This window comes from Mobula birostris, chromosome 7 (assembly GCF_030028105.1).
Source record: "Mobula birostris isolate sMobBir1 chromosome 7, sMobBir1.hap1, whole genome shotgun sequence".
Taxonomy (NCBI): Eukaryota; Metazoa; Chordata; class Chondrichthyes; order Myliobatiformes; family Myliobatidae; genus Mobula; species Mobula birostris.
Genome location: NC_092376.1, coordinates 58542570 through 58566376, shown reverse-complemented (window position 1 = coordinate 58566376; position 23807 = coordinate 58542570). Strand labels below are relative to the sequence as shown.

At 40.2% G+C, this 23807-nt stretch overlaps 1 protein-coding gene across 2 annotated transcripts in view; it reads left to right on the top strand.

Annotated features, from left to right (window-relative positions):
- LOC140200232 (interleukin-1 receptor type 1-like) overlaps window positions 1-23807 on the top strand; it is a 59767-nt gene that overhangs the window by 6968 nt on the left and 28992 nt on the right. Inside the window, exons 2-5 of one of the 2 annotated variants that reach the window (XM_072263243.1) lie at window positions 6341-6467; window positions 10341-10408; window positions 19548-19794; window positions 20170-20350. In XM_072263243.1, the coding sequence (XP_072119344.1) occupies window positions 6442-6467; window positions 10341-10408; window positions 19548-19794; window positions 20170-20350 (522 nt within the window). In that variant the 5' untranslated portion in view covers window positions 6341-6441. Of the gene's footprint in view, window positions 1-6273; window positions 6468-10340; window positions 10409-19547; window positions 19795-20169; window positions 20351-23807 lie in introns of those variants that run through there. The other variant, XM_072263244.1, reaches the window with a different exon arrangement.

The following is a 23807-nucleotide window of genomic DNA, read 5'->3' as shown; positions in this document are numbered from 1 at the left end:
GGAGAAGTGTGAGGTGGTACACTTTGGAAGGACAAACTCCAAGGCAGAGTACAAAGTAAATGACAGGGTACTTGGTAGTGTGGAGGAGCAGAGGGATCTCGGGGTACATGTCCACAGATCACTGAAAGCTGCCTCACAGGTAGATAGTGTAGTTAAGAAAGCTTATGGGGGGTTAGCTTTCTTAAGTTGAGGGATAGAGTTTAAGAGTCGTGAGGTAATGATGCAGCTCTATAAAACTCTGGTTAGGCCACACTTGGAGTACTGTGTCCAGTTTTGGTCGCCTCACTATAGGAAGGATGTGGAAGCATTGGAAAGGGTACAGAGGAGATTTACCAGGATGCTGCCTGGTTTAGAGAGTATGGATTATGATCAGAGATTAAGAGAGCTAGGGCTTTACTCTTTGGAGAGAAGGAGGATGAGAGGAGACATAATAGAGGTGTACAAAATATTGAGAGGAATAGATAGAGTGGATAGCCAGCGCCTCTTCCACAGGGCACCACTGCTCAATACAAGAGGACATGGCTTTAAGGTAAGGGGTGGGAAGTTCAAGGGGGATATTAGAGGAAGGTTTTTTTACTCAGAGAGTGGTTGGTGCATGGAATGCACTGCCTGAATCAGTGGTGGAGGCAGATACACTCGTGAAGTTTAAGAGACTACTAGACAGGCATATGGAGGAATTTAAGGTGGGGGTTATATGGGAGGCAGAGTTTGAAGGTCGGCACGTTGTGGGCCGAAGGGCCTGTAATGTGCTGTACTATTCTATGTTCTATGTTAATTGGAGTAGGAGAAAATATGAAGCTATCAGGCAGGAACTTAGAAGCATAAACTGGGAACAGATGTTTTCAAGAAAATGTACAGAAGAAATGTGGAAAATGTTCAGGGGATATTTGTGTGGAGTTCTGCATAGGTACGTTCGAATGAGACAGGGAAAGGATGGTAGTGTACAGGAACCATGGTGTACAAAGGCTGTTGAAAACCTAGTCAAGAAGTGAAGAAAAGCTTACAAAAGGTTCCAAAAAACTAGGTAATGACAGAGATCTAGAAGATTATAAGACTAGCAGGAAGGAGCTTAAGAATGAAATTAGGAGAGCCAGAAGGGGCCATGAGAAGGCCTTGGCGAGCAGGATTAAGGAAAACCCCAAGGCATTCTACAAGTATGTGAAGAGCAAGAGGATAAGACGTGAGGGAATAGGAACAATCATGTGTGACAGTGGAAAAGTGTGTATGGAACCGAAGGAGATAGCAGAGGTACTTAATGAATACTTCAGTATTCACTACGGAGAAGGATCTTGGCGATTGTAGGGGTGACTTAGTGGATTGAAAAGTTTGAGCATATAAATATTGAGAAAGAGGATGTGCTGGAGCTTTTGAAAAGCATCAAGTTGGATAAATCTCTGGGACCAGATGTACCACAGGCTACTGTGGGAGGCGAGGGAGGAGAATGCCGAGCCTCTGGCAGTGATCAGTGGGGATGGGAGAGGTTTCGGAGGATTGGAGGGTTGCAGATGTTGCTCCCTTATTCAAGAAGGGGAGTGGAGATAGCCCAGGAAATTATAGACCAGTGACTCTTACTTCATTGGTGGGTAAGTTAATGGAAAAGATCCTGAGAGGCAGGATTTATGAACATTTGGAGAGACATAATATGATTAGGAATAGTCAACATGGCTTTGTCAAAGGTAGGTCGTGCCTTATGAGCCTGATTGAATCTTCTGAGGATGTGACTAAACAAATTGATGAAGGTAGAGCTATAGATGTAGTGTGTATGGATTTCAGCAAAGCATTTGATAAGGTACTGCATGCAAGGCTTATTGAGAAAGTAAGGAGGCATGGGATCCAAGGAGACCTTGCTTTGTGGATCCAGAATTGGCTTGCTCACAGAAGGCAAATTGTGGTTGTAGATGAGTCATATTCTGCATGGAGGTCAGTGACCAGTGGTGTGCCTCAGGAATCTGTTCTGTGACCCCTTCTCTTTGTGATTTTTATAAATGACCTGAATGAGAAAGTGAAGGGATGGGTTAGTAAATTTGCTGATGACACAAAGGTTGGGGGTGTTGTGGATAGTGTGGAGGGCTGTCAGAGGTTACAGTGGGACATTGATAGGATGCAAAACTGGGCTGAGAAGTGGCAGATAGAGTTCAATCCAGATAAATGTGAGGTGGTTCATTTTGGTTGGTCAAATATGGTAGAATATAGTATTAATTGTAAGACTCTTGGCAGTGTGGAGGATCAGAGGGATCTTGGGGTTTGAGTCCATAGAACACTCAAAGCTGCTGCGCAGGCTGACTGTGTGGTTAAGAAGGCATACGGTGCACTGGCCTTCATCAATGGTGGGATTGAGCTTAGGAGCCGAAAGGTATTGTTACAGCTGTATAGGACCCTGGTCAAACCCCACTCGGAGTACTGCGCTTAGTTCTGGTCACCTCACTACAGGAAGGATGTGGATACCATAGAAAGGTGCAGAGGAGAATTACAAAGATGTTGCCTGGATTGGGGAGCATGCCTTATGAGAATAGGTTGAGTGAACTTAGCCTTTTCTCCTTGGAGTTGGATAGGATGAGAGGTGTCCTGATAGAGGTGTATAAGATGATGAGAGCCATTGATCATGTGAATAGTCAGAGGCTTTTTCCCAGGGCAGAAATGGCTAACGTGAGAGGGCACAGTTTTAAGGTGCTTGGAAGTAGGTACAGAGGAGATGTCAGGGGTAAATTTTTTATACAAAGTGGTGAATCTGTGGAATGGGCTGCCAGCAGCGATGGTAGAGGCAGATACAAAAGGGTCTTTTAAGAGACTCCTGTATAGGTACATGAAGCTTAGAAAAATGGAGGGCTATGGGTAACCCTAGGTAATTTCTAAAGTATGTACATGTTTGGCACAGCTTTGTGGGCTGAAGGGCCTGTATTGTGCTATAGGTTTTTTATGTTTCTATTGAAGAAAAGAAATGCAGGCATTGGAGAGGCTCCAGAGGTGGTTCACGAGAATGATTCCAGGAATGAAAGAGTTAATACATGAGGAGCATTTGATGTCTCCAGGCCAGTAGTTGCTGAAGTTCAGAGGAATGAGGGCGAACTCCGCGATACCTATCAAATATTGAAAGGCCTATCTGAATGTACAGTGGATGCAGAGGGGATGTTTCCTAGAAACAGTGGGAACAAACTCTGAATGGAAGGATGTCTCTTTAGAACAGAGGAGGAATTTCTTTAGCCAGAGGATGGTGAATCTGCATAATTCATAGCAATGTTTAGCTGTGGAGGTTGATAGGTTCTTGGTTAGTCAGGGTGTATAAGCTTATGGTGAGAAGGCATGAGGATGAGACTGAGAGGGTTAATAAATCAGCCATGATGGAATAGTGGAGCAGACTTGATGGGCTGTGTAGCCTAATTCTGCTCCTATGTCTTATGGTCTTATGTCTTTCTATAAGATGTCTCCAGAGGTTTCATTTGCTGCTTTCAAATGGTAGTATTTCAATATTTTTGGTTAATTTTGGAATTATGTTGGATTCTATTTTCTGCTGTCTTTCATGGAGGGTTTTATGATCTGACACTGTTCTGTGAAACTATTAGTTTTCTAAAATTCACTTCAGTCCTTGTTGTCATGGATTCCAGTAATCAGTTTATTGAAGAGAAACTGTCCTTAATGATGGTGCATAAAGGGCTTAATGGTCCCTACCACTTCTTACATTTTTTTGAAAACCTTTAGCTCACTCTGACAGGGAACCAAATTACAGTACTACACTCAGTGTTGCCGTCTTGGAAACTACAGATGAGGACAAGGAGGGCCTCTGCTTGTAATTTTTACCAGTCAGTCACTCTATACCTTGTGGCAGAATCTTCATCTTCTACCCACTGTCCTTTCTATTTTCTTGCTGTTAGCGGACTTGAATATCCATTAGATATCCATGTCCTTTAGTTCCCCTCTGATTTTCCCGTCACCAACTACACTAGAGAAGATCTACAATAATCATTTAACTGACCAACTGGCATGTCTTTGAGATGTAATAGAGTACTGGAGTACTTGAGAGAAACACGTAGTCATTGAGTGAATTTATACTCATGACCACTTTACTAGGTACACACATTAATGCAAATATCTAATCAGCCAATCATGTGGCAGCAGATCAATGCATAAAAGTATGTAGACATGGTCAAAAAGCTCAGTTGTTGTTTAGAGCAAACATCAGAGTGGGGATGAAACATATTCTAAGTGCCTTTGACTGTAGAATCGCAAACACGAGGAAATCTGCAGATGCTGGAATTTCAAGCAACACACATAAAAATTGCTAGTGAACGCAGCAGGCCAGGCAGCATCTATAGGAAGAGGTACAGTCGACGTTTCGGGCCGGGACCCTTCTTCAGGACTAACTGAAAGAAGAGATTCAAAGTTGAATCTCTTCTTTCTGTTAGTCCTGACGAAGGGTCCCGACCCGAAACGTCAACTGTACCTCTTCCTATAGATGCTGCCTGGCCTGCTGCATTCACCAGCAACTTTTATGTGTGTTACTTGACTGTGGAATGACTGTTACTGCTAGATGGAGTATCTCAGAAACTGCTGAACTCCACTTATTTTCATGCACAGCAGACTGTAGAATTTACAGAGAATAGAACAAGAATCAAAGAAAACGTCCAGTGAGTGACAGTTCTGTTGGTGAAAACACCTTGTTAATGAGAAAGGTCAGAGGAGAATGGTCAGACTGGTTCAAGCTGACAGGAAGGTGACAGTAAGACAAATAACCAAATGTTACAACAGTGGTGTGCAGAAGAGCATCTCTGGATGCACAGCACGTCAAACCTTGAAGTGGATGTGCTGCAGCAGCAGAAGACCATGAACATGCATTCAGTGTAAATCAATTCCAGGCTTCTGGAGCTATGAGACAGCAACATTACCTGCTATGCCATTGTGCTGCCTTCTAGGATGAAGAGAAATTAATTTAATTGTCCCATTCAGTTAGTATCGACCAAGGAGTGCTAAAGGAAAGCTGACATTCTGTGATGCTGCCACCTGTTTTTCCCTGCAAGCTCAGCTAGGGTTTTCCGATAACTCATCTATACCTATTAGAAAAGCTCTGGGGCTTGCAAATTCCTTCTATGTGATCCTTCATAACCCGGTGTGCACCACAAAGTATCACAAAAGCATGAAGATTATTTTGGTAAGGACATCATCAAGGCTGGAATTTCACAGATGTGCTGTACACATTGCTGGATGTCATTGCACGTATGCAGAGTCAGTCAAGTGTCAAGTCACATTTGTGACTTGGCTTTGTCTAGTTGAAAAACTGAGGCTTGAAGACTATCTGAGATATTCAATGGTGAATTGTTTTGAAAAGAGTCATAGCTCTAAAGCAATCTTTCCCAGCCTGGGGTCTGCAGATCCCTTGATTAATGGTATTGGTCCATGGCATTAAAAAAGTTGGGAACCCCTGCTCTAAATCAGCAAAAGGGTAACAGATTGACTACATGGAAATACAACATTTAAAAGGTTGGGAGAATGTATTCCCCATGAGATATCAAAGTCAAAGTTACAAAGGTGTTGGAGCAAATTTAAATCCTTGCCCTCTTTCAATGTAAGGTTAATAGCACAGTAAATTTTGAACAGTTTTGCCATTAATTTGCAACTTTTTATGAAATTTCTTCCTCTTCCTCAACTACCTCAAGTGGGGATGCATACATCATGGATTGTAAGTGCTCTTGGATTAGACTGTTATTCTATGGCACAAGGCCCAAGATAGAAAAGGTCATCTCACCTGCCTCAGGAGGAAGGGATGGAGGGGATCCTGTGCTGCCAAGGGCTGGGTAATATTGGGGCAGATAGAAGGTTGGGGGTGGGGAGCATATGATTGGAGGTGATATTTTGCAGCGGATTGAGGCAGCATGTGAGGACAATTGGAAGCTCTGAGGGCAGTGCAAGTGAAGGCAATCAGTAAGCGTGGACGGTTGAATAAGCCTCTCTTGTGGAAAATAGATGTCCGCACTGTAGTTCTGGTAAGCTCTTTAATCAATTTCGAGTCGAGGCTTGTCTTTTCAGTTAATAATTGCTCCCTTCTTATCTGAATAAATCATGCTAAATGAGCATCTTATGTTATCTGATGACATTGCACATATCCACCAATCATTCTGTGCTAATGTTTTAAACATATAAAAGAGTTGATAATCTGTACAAATTGTGGTGTTTTGTTTTGACCTAAAAAGGGCTCTTCAAGCTCAGGAATTTGGAAAAATCTAAATATTAAGCTTCAGTTTTAAGTCACATGGTGTAAAAAGGTATTTATGTGTCGAGCTTGATTCCTTCCTTGATAATTTCTCTGACACAGCTGCAGCTTTATCTAGAGCACATCTTATCTCTACAGACTGAGGAGCAGTTTTCTGTTGGTGGTTCACAGTAAGATCAGCATTAATACTTTCAATGCTATCTGAGTGAACTTCGTGACTATAATGTCCTTGGAAAATAATGCTGAGGATTGGGCTCCATACCAGGTAAGCTGTGATCAATTTACATGTCTGTAGGATCAAGCAAAGTCAATTCTATTATGTTTAATCCACATTAGAATATAAATTAATTTGAGAATCTGGATTTACTGATATTTTGTGTGATATGCACTTCTAAATAACAATGTTAAAATGAGTTGGTACATTTACAGTTCATTGTTAAGCAACTTGCATGTGAAATAATCTGAGTCAGCTCTAATGTTTGACCTATGTTAAGTGGCAAGTGTAAATTCCTGACATGATGTTTGTAAATTAATATTTGAAAACTGTGCCTGTAATATTTTTCCTTTAACTGGAAAATGTCAATTTATGATGTTAGGAGCAGCTAAGATTTTGGGAACTGTTGGTGCAAACGTGGATCCCATATTTCAGTGGTATTGTTTCACAATGGGAATAAAATGCATCACTTTTTACTTACGAAGTTCAATGAGGATACACGTTTGGTCCTGTTGAGGAATACTTCTGAAAAGTCGGTGTTAATGTGTTAAGATTACTGCTATGCAATAAAACAATACTACAGATGAAATAAACAGCAAAAAAAGTGGTGCCATTACAGGAATGACGACGGTGTAATGAACGAGTTTAACAGTGACATAATATGATGAATCAGGTTTGGCGAGCAGGTAGATAATTCAGCGAGTATTAGTTTCCATGTTTGGGTGAGACCAAGTTAAATGGGATGAGACAGAAGATATTAATACTAGACTTACTGCATAAAACTGTAAATGAATATAGAGCAAACCATCAAAATTATCTTAGCTTAACATAGGATTAGCTAATACTAGTCCTACACTAAAGCAAGCAAATTCAACAAAAGAGGCAAGGGAAAATGTGCTGGATGGTCTGTATCTTCTTTCAATCTATTAATGACTGTAAAGTGCTTCACTGTGCAAAACTTACCAAAGATTTGTTGTACCTGCCAAATTCCCAATGAAATATGGTAGACTTTCTCTGTGTCAGATCTTGTGTCACACTAGTCTCAACTGTATAGGGGAATCTAGTGTCCACTTTAGAGCTAATAATCTCACCTTTGCTTTGGAAAGTGACGTGGTTATAAAAATCAGTAGGAAACAGCTGATTATTTTTAAAAAATTAACTCCCAGCTCCTAGCACATCTATAATGGTGATTACATATATCTATACCAAATGCTGTGAACTATTGCCGGTTCATGTTCATATGGTGAAAAGTAAACCCTGCCTCATGCAAGAACTCAACAAAGTGCTACTGCAAATGAGGCGGATTTGGGTGCAAAAAGGACACTGGATGTTTTTAATGTATCCTCTCCTCTCTCCTGAATTTTGCTTTGGAGTTAGACAGTCCCTATCCTGCAGTAGAAACGTAATTTACTGGGCGCAACTTTGCTTTACTTGGTTGCGCACTCATCCCTATGCAAAATGGTTCTTCATTCAAGATTGCAAAATAAGAGCACAACCTTCAGCAAGGAAGTTCTTTGTAAGAGAGTGCAATGTTGGGACAGTGTTGCATTGGCAGAGGAATTTTTTTTTGTCAGGTGTGAAGTTAAATCAGACCTTTGTTTGTTTTTTTTAATTAAATGCAATTGTGTACAATAGCCAGATCAGAATGCTGATCAAGTCAACTAGTCCCCAAAGAGAACTCTGATAGGCCAATCAGATGGTTCACTGCTGCTCAGCGATAGAACACAAAAAAACCATTTGCACAAAGAAACATGCTTGCTCTTCGTGGCAAGTATAAGATCCCCTGACAGTATTTTCAAGAAGACGAGCAGATTAATTCTCAGTGCCTTGACTAATACATCTCTCTGTTCATGAACAGATTATTATTATCATAGTATCAGAGTATTTCCTGTTTTATGTCAGTGTTTGTGAATTTATAGCTGTGTGAAATCTGTTTTTGACGAAAAAGGAAAATACAACAGGGACTGTTTCAAAGTAAGAATTTGATCTAACTGTGCTCATTCTTGTAAAAATGGGTATAATTTATGGGTACTTTATATCTTTCTTGTGAATATTGAGTATCTGATGCTATGTGTCTAAGATGCTGCTGTAAGGAAGTTACTTGATTGTATCAGTGCATACTAAGTTTATGACAATTTTGACTTTGACTTTACGACCCTATTGCAACATGTTGGACAAGGGCAAGGAAATTAAATAATTATTTTAAACAAAAGATAATTAAGTCTACAAAATGGTGCAATTTGCTTTTAATTTTGATGCCATATTTTGTTCAGGAAGATATTAAAATTTATGATACTTTATATTCTTCATTGAGTGTGGTAGTTTTACAAATGAGCATTAAACATAGAGTAATCAAATAATTGACATGGTTTTTGCAGGAAAATTTTAGCAAAGCTCTCAGCATTTGCTGACATTAATCCAGTTTTTCCTCATAACTGAAACATTCCATATCCTGGTAAATCCCACTGCTGTCTGTCATAGGGTATGTTCTCCCCATGACATCACATCACATCCTTGCTCTTATATTCTATATCTCTAAAAATGAATGCCCACATTGCATTCACCTTCTTCACCACCGACTCAGCCTGGAGTCAACCTTCAGGGTATCTTGCACAAGGACTCCCAAGTCTCTTTGCATCGCTGCATTTTGAATTCTCTCCTCATCTAAATAATAGTCTGCCCATTTATTTCTTCCACCAAAATGCATAACCATACACTTTCCAACGTTGTTTTTCATTTGCCACTTCTTTGCCCATTCCCCTAAACTATCTAAGTCTCTGTGCAAGCTCTCTGTTTCCTCAACACTATCTGCTCCTCCACCTATCTTTGTATCATCGGCAAATTTAGCCACAAATTCATTAATACCATAGTCCAAATCCTTGACATACACCATAAAAAGCAGTGGTCCCAACATCGACCCCTGTGGAACTCCACCGATAACTGGCAGCCAGCCAGAATAGGGTCCCTTTATTTCCACTCTCTGTTTTCTGCCAACCAGCCAATGTTCCACCCATGCTAGTAATTTCCCTGTAATTCCATGGGCTCTTATCTTGCTAAGCAGCCTCATGTGTGAGCTTGTCAAAGGCCTTCTGAAAATCCAAGTGCACCACATCTATTGCATCTCCCTTGTCTACCCTGCTTGTAATTTCCTCAAAAAAATGCAGTAGGTTTGTCAGGCAGGATTTTCCTTTCAGGAAACCATGCTGGTTTTGGCCTATCTTGTCATGTACCTCCAGGTGCTCTGTAATCTCATCCCTAACAATTGATTCCAACAACTTCCCAACCACTGATGTCAAGCTAACAGGTCTATAGTTTCCTTTCTGCTCCCTCCCACCCTTCTTAAATAGTGGAGTAACATTTGTAATTTTCCATTCATCTGGTACAATGCTAGAATCTATTGCTTCTTTAAAGACCATCGTTAATGCCTCCACAATCTCTCCAGCTACTTCCTTCAGAACCAAAGGGTGCATTCCATCAGGTCCATGAGATTTATCCACCCTCAGACCATTAAGCTGCTCTGAGCACCTTCTTTGTCATAATTTTCACTGAACTAACTTCACTTCTCTGACACTCTTGAATGTCCAGTATACTGCAGATGTCTTCCACTGTGATGTAAAATATGTATTCAGTTCCTCTGCCATCTCTGCATCTCTCATTACAATATCTCCAGCATCATTTTGTATTAGTCCTATAATCTACCCTTGACTCTCTTTTACCCTTTATATACTTATCAAAGAATATACTAATATGTAAACACGAAATACTCTGCAGATGCGGACCTGACGAAGGGTTCCGGCCGGAAACATTGACAGATCGTTTCCGCGGATGCTGCCTGACCTGTTGAGTTCCTCCAGCGTATTGTGAGTGATACTAATACATGATTTAGAATGACAGAGAGATTTAAAGATTTTCCCATTTTTACAGAAGTGGAATGGCATCCTTACTGTCAATAATCCTTGCTGCACTGATCCATCAAATTGAGACTGAACCAGGTAAGTTGTTCAATAGAACAGTTTAACTTGAACTACTAATGAATAAAATTATATTGCACCTTTGGACATCCCAAAGGATATATTCTCATTCCCCTTCTATTCTACACCTTCATGATCATAGAGTAGTACCACACAGAAACAAGCTCTGTGCCCCAACCAGTTCACGCAGACCAAGATGTCCATGTAAGCCAGTCCTATTTATCCACTTTTGGCCCATATACCTCTAAATCTTTTTCTATCCATGGAATGATCCAAATATCTTTTAACCGTTGTTGTACCTGCCTCATCCTCTGGCAGGTCCTCTGACAATATTCATACAATCCTTAACCCAAATATAACTCATTCTGCAAACCAGCTAATGATTCTCAGCTCTATTTCATCACTAGATCTATGGATTCCTTAGTTCTTGTTGAAGATCTAAAAGCAGATGAGAGCAAATTTCCTCCAACCTAACACCGCGATGTTGAAGCCTGTGCCTGTCATAAACTTACTTTCCTGCTTGTTCTCTCAGGTTGGGCTGGTGTGGCAGTTAACTTGAGAAAAATAGAAACATAGAAAATAGATGCAGGAGTAGGCCATTCAGCCCTTCGAGCCTGCACCGCCATTCAGTACGATCATGGCTGATCATCCAACTCAGAACCCTGTACCTGCCTTCTCTTCATACCCTCTGATCCCTTTAGCCACAAGAGCCATATCTAACTCCCTGTTAAACATAGCCAATGAACTGGCCTCAACTGTTTCCTGTGGAAGAGAATTTCACAGATTCACCACTCTCTGTGTGAAGAAGTTTTTCCTCATCTTGGTCCTAAAAGGCTTCCCTTTTATCCTCAAACTGTGACCCCTCGTTCTGGACTTCCCCAACATCGGGATCAATCTTCCTGCATCTAGCCTGTCCAATCCCTTTAGAATTTTATACGTTTCAATCAGATACCCCCTCAATCTTCTAAATTCCAGAGAGTACAAGCCTAGTCGATCTAGTCTTTCATCATATGAAAGTCCCGCCATCCCAGGAATCAATCTGGTAAACCTTCTTTGTACTCCCTCTATGGCAAGGATGTCTTTCCTCAGATTAGGGGATCAAAACTGCACACAATACTCCAGGTGTGGTCTCACCAAGGCCTTGTACAACTGCAGTAGTACCTCCCTGCTCCTGTACTCGAATCCTCTTGCTATGAATGCCAGCATACCATTCGCCTTTTTCACAGCCTGCTGTAACTGTATGCCCACTTTCAATGACTGGCGTACAATGACACCCAGGTCTCGTTGCACCTCCCCTTTTCCTAATCAGCCACCATTCAGATAATAAGCTGTTTTCCTGTTCTTGCCACCAAAGTGGATAACCTCACATTTATCCACATTTAATTGCACCTGCAATGAATTTTCCCACTCACCTAACCTATCCAAGTCACCCTGCATCCTCTTAGCATCCTCCTCACAGCTAACATTGCTGACCAGCTCCGTGTCATCCGCAAACTTGGAGATGCTGCATTTAATTCCCTCGTCTAAGTCATTAATATATATTGTAAACAACTGGGGTCCCAGCACTGAGCCTTGCGATACCCCGCTAGTCACTGCCTGCCATTCTGAAAAGGTCCCGTTTATTCTCACTCTTTGCTTCCTGTCTGCTAAACAGTTCTCTATCCACATCAATATCATACCCCCAATACCGTGTGCTTTAAGTTTGCACACTAATCTCCTGTGTGGGACCTTGTCAAAAGCCTTTTGAAAATCCAAATATACTACATCCACTGGTTCTCCCCATCCACTCTACTAGTTATATCCTCAAAAAATTCTATGAGATTCATCAGACGTGATTTTCCTTTCACAAATCCATGCTGACTTTGTCCGATGATTTCACCGCTTTCCAAATGTGCTGTTATCACATCTTTGATAACTGACCCTAGCATTTTCCCCACCACCGATGTCAGGCTTACTGGTCTATGATTCCCCGGTTTCTCTCTTCCTCCTTTTTTAAAAAGTGGGGTTACATTAGCCACCCTTCAATCCTCAGGAACTAATCCAGAATCTAAAGAGTTTTGAAAAATTATCACTAATGCATCCACTATTTCTTGGGCCACTTCCTTAAGCACTCTGAGATGCAGACCATCTGGCCCTGGGGACCTATCTGCCTTTAATCTCTTCAATTTACCTAACACCACATCCTTACTAATATGTATTTCCCTCAGTTCCTCCATCTCACTAGAACTTCAGACCCCTACTATTTCCGGAAGATTATTTATGTCCTCCTTAGTGAAGACAGGACCAAAGTAGTTATTTAATTGGTCTGCCATGTCCTTGTTCCCTATGATCAATTCACCTGTTTCTGATGGTAAGGGACCTACTTTTGTCTTAACCAATCTTTTTCTTTTCACATATCTGTAAGAGCTTTTACAGTCAGTTTTTATGTTCCCTGCCAGCTTTCTCTCATAATCTTTTTTCCCTTTCCTAATTAAGCCCTTTGTCCTCCTCTGCTGGACTCTGAATTTCTCCCAGTGTGCCGCTTTTTCTGGCTAATTTGTATGTTTCTTCTTTGGAATTGATACTATCCCTAATTTCCCTTGTCAGCCATGGGTGCACTACCTTCCCTGGTTTATTCTTTTGCCAAACTGGGATGAACAATTGTCGTAGTTCATCCATGCAATCTTTAAATGCTTGCCATTGCATATCCACCGTCAACCCTTTAAGTATCATTTGCCAGTCTATCTTAGCTAATTCATGTCTCAAACCATCAAAGTTACCCTTCTTTAAGTTCAGAACCTTCGTTTCTGAATTAATTATATCACTCTCCATCTTAATGAAGAATTCCACCATATTATGGTCACTCTTACCCAAGGGGCCTCTCACGACAAGATTGCTAATTAACCCTTCCTCATTGCTCAATACCCAGTCTAGAATGGCCTGCTCTCTAGTTGGTTCCTCAACATGTTGGTTCAGAAAACCATCCCGCATACATTCCAAGAAATCTTCTTCCTCAGCATCCTTATCAATTTGGTTCACCCAATCTATATGTGGATTGAAGTCACTCATTATAACTGCTGTTCCTTTATTGCACGCATTTCTAATTTCCTGTTTAATGCCATCCCCAACCTCACTACTACTGTTAGGTGGCCTGTCACAACTCCCACCAGCGTTTTCTGCCCCTTAGTGTTATGCAGCTCTACCCATATCGATTCCACATCCTACTGGCTAATGTCCTTCCTTTCTATTGCGTTAATCTCCTCTCTAACCAGCAATACCACCCCACCTCCTTTTCTTTCATGTCTATCCCTCCTGAATATTGAATATCCCTGAATGTTCAGCCCCCATCCTTGGTCACCCTGGAGCCATGTCTGCGTGATCCCAGCTATATCATTTTCATTAATAACTATCTGCACATTCAACTCATCCACTTTGTTACGAATGCTCCTTGCATTGACACATAGAGCCTTCAGGCTTGCTTTTACAACACTCTTAGCCCTTATACAATTATGTTGAAAAGTGGCCCTTTTTGATTTTTGCCCTGGATTTGCTGGCCTGCCACCTTTACTTTTCACCTTATTACTTTTTGCTTGTACCCTCTTTTTACACCCCTCTGTCTCTCTGCACTTGTTCCCATCCCCCTGCCACATTAGTTTAAATCCTCCTGAACAAAAGAGCAAACGCTCCCCCTAGGATATTGGTTCCAGTCCAGCCCAGGTGCAGACCGTCCTGCTTGTACCAGTCCCACCTCCTCCAGAACTGGTTCCAATGTCCCAGAAATTTGAATCCCTCCCCCTTGCACCATTTTTCAAGTCACGTATTCACCTGAAATATACTCCTATTTCTACTCTGACTAGCACGTAGCACTGGTTATAATCCAGAGATTATTACCTTTGTGGCCCTACTTTTTAGTTTGTCTCCTAACTCCCTAAATTCACCTTGTAGGACCCATCCCGTTTTTTACCTATATCGTTGGTACCTATGTGCATCACGACCACTGGCTGTTCACTATCCCACTCCAGAATGTCCTGCAGCCGCTCAGAAACATCCTTGACCCTTGCAGCAGGGAGGCAACATACCCTCCTGGAGTCTCGTTTCCGGCTGCAGAAATGCCTGTCTATTCCCCTTACAATCGAATCTCCTATCACTATAGCTCTCCCACTCCTTTTCCTTCCCTCCTGTGCCGCAGAGCCATCCATGGTGCCATAAACTTGGATGCTGCTGCCTTCCCCTGATGAGACATCTCTCCCAACAGTATCCAAAACAGTATATCTGTTTAGGAGCGAGATGACCTCAGGGGACTCCTGCACTACCTGCCTACTGCTACGCTGTTTAGTGGCCACCCATTTCTGCCTGTGTAGCCTTTACCTGCAGTGTGGTCAACTCACTGAACGTGCTATTCACGACTTTCTCAGCATCGCGGATGCTCCAGTATGAACTTCTAACTACAGCAGCTTTTATATTCTGTGTTTTTTTTCACCCATTTCTTTCCATTTTGTTGTGCGAGAGAGGGTGTTTAGGGTCTATGTTTTTGATCCATTTTTTTACTGGGGAGGGAGTTTGGGGGTTGATGATTGAGAGGCCATTCTTTTTTATGGGGGGGGTAAGGTCTGATTTTTCTCTCTGAACAACTTCTATGTTCTTTCTTTGTTTCGTGGCTAGCTGGAGAAGACAAATTTCAGAGTTGTATATGGATACATTCTTTGATAATGAATGAATCTTTGAACCTTTAATGAACAAGGCAGCGTACCTGGCATTCATCAAATCTCAGCTGTAGCTGAAATCCACAGCCACACTATTTTATATCTCCAGGCTTGACTATTTCAAAAGCAAGAGAAAATCAAAAGACTGCAGATGCTAGAATTCTGAAATAAAAGCAGAGAACCCTGGAAGCACTCGGCATGTCTGACAGCATCTGTGGAAGGAAAAACAGTTCCAATATTCTACAGGCCAGCCTCTCATCTTTCTGTCTACATAAACCTTCTAAAATTTAATTGCATATATTTTAACCCAGTCCATATTCCATTTCAGTTCTGTTTTTATCTGATCTATAGAGGGTTGCAATCTGATTGTACCTGCATGTCTTCATATCCCTTAGAATCTCTGTAGCCTCCTCCAGCCTCACAAGCCTGGGGTATCTCTGCACTTGGTTCCTTCTGGTAACTGCACATTTATTAATGTAAATGGCTGTACTTTCAGCTCCTTTCTTTCTTTTTAAATCTTTTTATTAGATTAGTACACAAAAGGTAAACCATGTAGACACTAATACACTGTTGCAATATAAATTTGCAAGAGATATTAATGCACAAAAAAATTAGTACAAACAGTGCAGTTTAGATATAAAATAACAAGGTAATATATTAGTATACTAATTTTGCATACATATCAATAAAGAGAAGAAAAAACCCAAAAAAGAACCCCCCACCCCAAAAAAATCCCACTGTGCAACTAATCTAAAAAGCAAAGCAAAGCAATGGGCTAACTAGGTATCAAGTAGACTTAAACAACTTAAAACAATCACGTCCTCAAACCCGACCTCCATTAAAAACAGTTAAAAAAACAAGAAGGGAATGTAAATATGGGCAAAGAGAAAAAAAAATTACATTAAATGAAAAGGTTGAATAAAAGATCTCCAAGTCTGTTCAAATTTAACTGAAGTATCATAAAGATTACTTCAGATTTTCTCCAAATTTAAACATAGTATCGGGGCATTAATCTCCTTCCAATGTTGTAAAATACATCTTTTCGCCATTAAAGTAAGAAATGCAATCATTCTATGGGCTGAAGGGGAAAGACTACTGGAAATTTTAGGTAATCCAAAGATAGCAGTAATAGGATGGGGATAAATATCTATATTCAATACCTTTGAAATAATATTAAAAATGTCTTTCCAAAAAGTTTCCAAAGTAGGACAGGACCAAAACATATGAGTTAAGGAGGCTATCTCCCCATGACATCTGTCACAAAGAGGGTTAATATGAGAATTAAAATGAGCTAATTTATCTTCAGACATATGTGCTCTATGAACAACTTTAAATTGAATTAGGGAATGTTTGGAACAGATAGAAGAAGTATTGACTAGTGGTAAAATATGCGCCCAGTCATCCGCCAAGATAATAAAGCCCAATTCCTTTTCCCAATCTGACCTAATCTTATCAAGTGGTGCTTTCCTAAGTTTCATGATAGTATTATAAATAATAGCCGTTACACCTTTCTGACATGGGTTAAGGTTAATTATAGTATCTAAAATATATGTAGGAGGTAACGTCGGAAAGGAAGAGAGTATAGTACTTAGGAAATTTCTAACTTGGAGATATCTAAAAAAATATATTCTTGGTAAGTTATATTTGTTAGATAATTGTTCAAAAGACATAAGGGAACCATCTAAAAATAAATCCAAAAACCGTGATATACCATTAGTCTTCCAAATTTGAAAGGCACGGTCCGTGGAAGAGGGGGGAAAGAATATGTTGCCTAAAATAGGAATTGCAAGCCCAAATTGATTAAGATTGAAAAATTTTCTGAATTGAAACCAAATACATAAGGTATATTTAACTATTGGGTTACAAACTTGTTTGTGGCGTTTCAAATCGAAAGGAAGAGAAGAACCTAAAATGGAGCCAAGTGCATAACCTTGGGCAGATTGTAACTCCAATACTACCCATTTAGGAATGGATAGTGTATCTTGGTCAAGTAACCAAAATTTCATGTGTCGAATATTAATTGCCCAATAATAGAATCTAACGTTAGGTAATGCCAAACTTTAAAAAAACAGAGAGAGAAAAAAGGGGGGAAAATAAAAAATATATTAAATAAATAAGGGATGGTGTGTGAAGGGGAGGAGGGGCATTAACAGAAGTTAGAGAAGTCAATATTCATTTATTAATTTTATATATTTTTTATTCCCCCCCCTTTTCCTCGCTCTGTTTTCTCTCCCTCTGTCCCTCTCACTATAACTCCTTGCCTGCTCTCGACCCTCCAGGCTCCCCTCCCCCCTTCTCTTTCTCTCCAAGCTTCCCATCCCATGATCCTCTCCCTTCTCCAGTGCTTGGCTCCATCCCTCTCCCTCCTGTCTTCTCCTATCATTTCAGAACTCCCCCTCCCCCTCCCACTTTCAAATCTCTTACTATCTGTTCTTTCAGTTAGTCCTGATGAAGGGTCTCGGCCCAAAACGTTGACTGTACCTCTTCCTAGAGAGGCTGCCTGACCTGCTGCATTCACCAGCAGTTTTTGTGTGTGTTGCTTGAATTTCCAGGATCTGCAGATTTCCTCGTGACACCATTTTGACAATGGGTTTGGTCATCTGTCATGTTTTCTCCTTCTGTGACTTGGCATCAAAAGTGATTCTAATGATACTGATGAGATACTTCTCATACTGCAAACCCCCACTCAACTATAGGTTGTATTGTTGGTAATGTTTAAAAGAAAAGAACATTTTTACATTTTAAAAGTTGTATCAGGAATGCAGTCTCAAGAGTAATCAAACACAAGACCTTGCAGTACGATTTATTGCTGTGCTATACAATTAAACACACACTTTCAGCAAATGGAAAGGTGTTAACCATTTCATGCACCTATATAAACCTCTTCCCTCTCCAAGTTCCTGAGATGAGTCTGCAGCAATGTTTCCTCTAACTTATAATGACTTGTATACGCAAAAATCTTGTGCTGTGTAATTTTTTGCCCTGTAACAACATGTGCGCACTGAATTTTTAAGTGGAAGTAAACCTGAAGCTACTCTACAGATAATAAGCCATTCCGTTTCAAATGAACTAGCCGTTATTTTGCCCTTCACACCCTTTGCTTCTTTGGAATTCGACACAGTGAATCAATAATTTCTTCAATAAAAACCAATATAAGTAAGCCAGTTCTAAAATCATTGCAAACTCCACGTTGTCAACACTGTCTGCATCAGAAAACAGAAAAGGAAATGTGAATGTGTGTGATCGTGAAATATACTCAACATCCCAATGAGCTAGAGGGTGACAATCTTTTGTGCGCAGTTTCAATTTCTTTGTGCACTAGTGCACCTTAGGGGGAGCATTGCTCTGCAGCTGCACTCCTGGTCCACCGAGCCCTAACTGATCTGACACCTCTTTACCAGGGCCTGTTCTCCTTTCCTGTTCTCTTGAACGTGACTTTATGTTTCAGGTGTTCTGCTGTTGTTAGATTAAAGCATTAGATCTGTGACCTCTCACCAACCTAGTTATGGTGAAAATTTGAGGATCTGTTATGTTAACTATACTTCCCCTTCCATGAATTTTGCTGAGTTCTCAAAGCTCTGAAACAATGTTCTGAAACTCTCTCAGTATAGAAGCTGTCTTATCTATTTTGGATATTTAACACATTAAATATTATGACCATAGGAAGTAGGAGCAGAATTAGGCCATTCAGTCGATCAAGTCTGCTCTGCCATTCATTCATGGCTGTTGTTGTTTATATTCTGGGTTTCCACTATCTGCTTCTATAAATTGAAAGTTATGGTAGCTGTCAGCCCTGTATAGGGCCTTCAGTGGAAGTGACCAACAACAATTGATCCCAGGTCACACTTGAGAATTTCTGCACTTGTAGACTGTAGGCCAAACACATTTGTACAGCCTGCAGACGAAGAAAACTTCTTAGACATGTTGATCATGCACAGAAGTTGCACGAATGTAAGTTTTGTCTTCCCCTTCCTGACCACCATTCCACTTTCTGTTCCAGTTTCTGAGCATGAAAGTTGTGAGGTTAAAGAACAACTTGAAAGTACCTGCCTAGTACAGAAATTCTGCAATTCATCAGCATTTATTTGCATATAATATTTTCTACTTGACATTTATTATTAGTTCATCATTGTAACAATATTGACCTGGGTAAGGAAGCTATCAATAATTCCTCCAGCTACAATTCTGACTTTTTTTTCCAGGGGTTCTGGGTTGCACCTTCTGTAAATATCTGAAAAAATTATTCCAATTATTGAGTAGGAATGGCCTTCCTGAACAGAGTATTATTAGGGAGTGGGAGAATTATAGCTTCCAGGTTCATTTCTCTGACATGAAGGGAAGTGCTTTTCTGAAACCAAGCTGACTCTATCTTCACAATATATATATTCTGATTAAAGTCATAATTAACTAATTTTGAATGAAACAGAACATACACCCATTTTCCCAAATTAAAAATGGTTTTCCTTCTACATTTTCAGATAACTGCACTAATTTGAACAATGAAATACGAAAAAACATTCTTCAACAGGAGGCATTTACATTAAAATGTTTTGATGATGAATTACTAAGAGAAAAAAATAATGATCCCCTTGTCTTTCAATGCTACAAGAATGGTTTTGAGATTATAACCACTGATCAAGAACAGCGTGCTCATTTAAATGGCATTTCTCTTTGGTTTTTACCTGCATTAGTGACAGATTCTGGGAATTACATTTGTTACTTGAGGTAAGTTCTTTCTTCTGCATATGAGAAAGAGACATACTGAATTGTTAAGTTATGGAACTGAAGAGAATTGCCTTGATCTGCATTAGTAATGACTAATGTTGTACAAGTAAGTACCTGGAAAATGGTTGAATGAATACAGAATGCTGAATGAGATCATCATACTCCTGATGTGTGCTTTGTTAATGCTGGGAAGACTTTGGAAAGTCTGGAGATGAGACATGTCATAGAACTATCATATCATTTCTTTTGGCCACTCAGGTTGTTAATGAAGTGAATGGTGTCTGGATTATTTTAATGCCATTGAAATTCGAGGGGAACTGTGTAGATTTTTATCAAGATTTTAATAATTTGTTATGATCAATATTGATATTGCAGGAATAAAACTTTTTGTATAAAGGAGATTATTCAAATACGAGTTCTTGAACTCCCTCCAAACCAATGCTTTCATCATGATTACCTCCAACCAACTTTGGAAGAAACACCTGCCTCTGTATATGTTTACTGTACTGGTCTAGCTGAATTTTCACAGAAACCTTTTGATCTACAGTGGTACAAGGTTAGTACAAAATACAAAGCTAAAATGGGAAAAAAATGAATGCTTCTAAAACATTTAATATCACAGATTCATTGTTCAAGCCACAAACTGATTTCACGGAACTATGTGGTGTACTTGGCAAGATTGTGCAGCTGACACAGAGTGTTGCAAGTAAAAGTGTAGGACAGGATGGGACAATAACATGACTTGAGTTTTCTCTTTTAAAATGTACGTGACTTGTGGTTACATATAATAAGGTAGGTAGATAGATAGATAGATATATCTTATTGATCCCGAGGGAAATTGGGTAAAAAGTAAGAAGAAAAAAGTAAGAATACTGATCGCAACGGCTGTAACAGGCAGCATGCACGACCGGCGCATGCGCACTTTGGCAAGGAGTGTTGGAGTGTGGGAGACTGTATTCATGGCTGTAACCACTAATTATGTTAGAATGGTGAGTGAGATCACATGAGTAGGTTTGTTTATTCATAACTTACAAATTATGCCTGTTGGCGAAACAACAAATGAATCCAATTTATAAACTGATTTGTCTCCATCTGTTTAATTATTTTGGCATTTTAGCATTTTCTAACACAATCTGATTATGCTTATAATGAAAGAAAAAATAGTATACTGTTATGGTCTTTGAAGTCACCTAAGCATGCTTTCTTTACTTTGTTCCAGAGAGTTCTTGGTTCATGGTTTGGATTCTCAAGAATATTTATCTCCCTTAGTTTTATGTAATTTATATTGTATTAAATAAAATTCAGTTTCTTCTTGGTCATGAGTCTCATATATTCCCATAAATAAGGTGATAGAGTGCTAAATTTTCCTTGTGATACCTTTACCCATAATCTATAATGTTTTATAAAAGCATTGCCACTGTAAATCAATAAAAGCAATCTGTGGCAAGTGCTGGAAATCTAAAAATGTGAGGAAGAACTCAGGAGGTCAGGCAGTATCTGTGGAGTGAGAAGCATAGGCAAGGGATAGAATTGTAATGGATAGGCTTTGCAGGCAGTGGAAGGGTTAAAATCACAAATATAATTGGTGGGTTGGAAACATGATACTTTATTAAGGATAATTTCAACAAAATATTTGGGGTTTTCTCAGCGTTTCCCCGGCTCTCTCCAACTGAGATTGGTAGTGACTGGATGATGAATAGCAGAGAATGTGACTTCACCATAAATATTTTAGCTTCACACAGTCCTTCAAAGTGACACTGAGGAAAAAGATTGATCACAGGAACTGTACTGTTTATATCCTTAACAAACTTTGAAGGAAGTTTTCAAAGGAATAGAGTTGTTAGGCCAGGATGCAGTTGTAGTGCTAGTGGCTACTAATGGCAGTATATTTTCGGTCTCTGTATCTGCACTCTGCAGAGTGGAGGTTGGCGACAAGCTGGAGACACTTGACTGACCTCTTGGTCTTCCCATGGCCACGCCACTGAATTCAGAGGTGTTCAGTAAATTCATTAATGGTGGAGCTGGATACTCTTTGTATCTCAACCATCAGCTTTACACCAGCCACAACGTGTATATCCATTGTGGACCTGTTCACTTGAATGGTGTTCCAGATATTCACTTGTAAGGTAAGTTTAGGTAGTTCTTCTTCTGTATTTCATATATATATTTATGTTGTTTAATTAATGTTTCTTTGATGTTAATAAACATTACTTTTTAAAAGTAAAAATTATTGTTATTTTTAAAATCTGATCAGCAGGGATATTTGGAAGCAGTCTGACCACAGGGAAACATGGCAGCCCGAGCAGTCCAGGGAGGGTTCAATGTGATTGGAAGGCCAATCATGTTGCTCATGTGGTTAACCAGTTCCCACCATGATGCTAAAAGGGTGCCACTCTTGCAACAATACACTAGCACCCAGATGTACAGTCAGGGCAATCAGATAATCAGATTTGCAGCAGTTTTACTGTACATGTAGATCTATACAGACATGCCCAGAAGAATGTTACCTCAGCAATTCTAGACTATCACTCCAGTGGTAGAAGGTCTGGTGCTTGGCTGCTTGAGGTAGATATGCTCTGCCTCATGCCTGTTAAAGTGAAAATAGGCCTTATTACCTGTGATTTCAAACCATTTCAATGTCCATAGGTGACGTATGCAGGGTTTTTCAGTTGGCTGAACACTTAAGTATCAATTGGATAACAGGCTGCAAGAGCTGCTGTACAAAACACTTCCAGCAAGCGTGGGAGCAGGCTGAATGACAAGACTCCTACATTTAATGTTGGGGTGATTTCCTGCTGTAGGGAGGGTAATGGGTGAAATAAAAAATGCTGGAAATCTAAAATAGAAACTGAAAGTGCTGAGAATTCTCTGCAGGCCACATTGGTAGGAAGAGAAACAGTTAACGTTTCAGAACTTTGTCAGAACTGCCATGTCTACATTATTTTGAGCCATTCTCCTTCAGCAGTTATTCACTTCTGTAAGCAGGTAAAGTGGTTGGCTATTCAGAGACAAATGGCTGCCTGTTGATTCCTGCAGATGTCCACAAACAAAGCAGTGGTACAGCCATTTCTGTCCTTAAAACAGAGCAGAGCATTTTCTTCTTCAAATTTTCATAAAATCCCTTTAATTCTTTCAGTGAAAGTATTTTCCATCATTGTACTGATTTTTTGGTGTAAGATACAACAGCTGATGTTCCAGTAAACAGCACCCCAGAACACAAATTTGGAACACAAATTTGTACCAAATTTTACACTAATGACTGCACCTCACAGGATCCATCTGTTAAATTCCTGAAGTTTGCAGAGGACACAACTGTCATTGGCCTTATCCGAGACGGTGATGAGTCTGCATACAGACGGGTGGTGGAACAGCTGGCCCTCTGGTGTGGTCAGAACAATCTAGAGCTAAATATACTCAAGACTGTGGAGATAACAGTGGACTTCAGGAGGAGCCCCCCAATACTCCCCCCATTCACTGTACTTAACAGTATTGTGTCTGCTATGGAGACCTTCAGGCTTCTGGGTGTCACAATCTCCCAGGACCTGAAGTGGACACCCAACGCAGACACACTGATCAAAAAGGCTCAGCAGAGGTTGTATTTCCTACGTCAACTCAGGAAGTACAACCTGTCTCAGGAGCTGCTGATTCAATTCTATTTAGGAATAATCCAGTCTGTTCTCTGTTCATCCATCACTGTCTGGTTTGGATCAGCTACCAAACAAGATGAGAATAGACTCCAAATAACCATTAGGGCTGCAGAAAGGATTATTGGTTTGAAGCTGCCCTTTATCCTGGACTTGTATGCATCTAGAGTCAGGAAGCGAGCAAGCAGCATCATTGTAGACCCATCGCACCCTGGACATCACCTGTTCCAACTCCTTCCGTCTGGTAGGTGCTTTAGATCACTGTATGCCAGGACAAATAGGTACAAGAACAGTTTCTTTCTGTATGCCATCAGTCTTACGAACACTTGAATTTTAGTCTATTATAAACCAAGTCCACCTGTACATAAA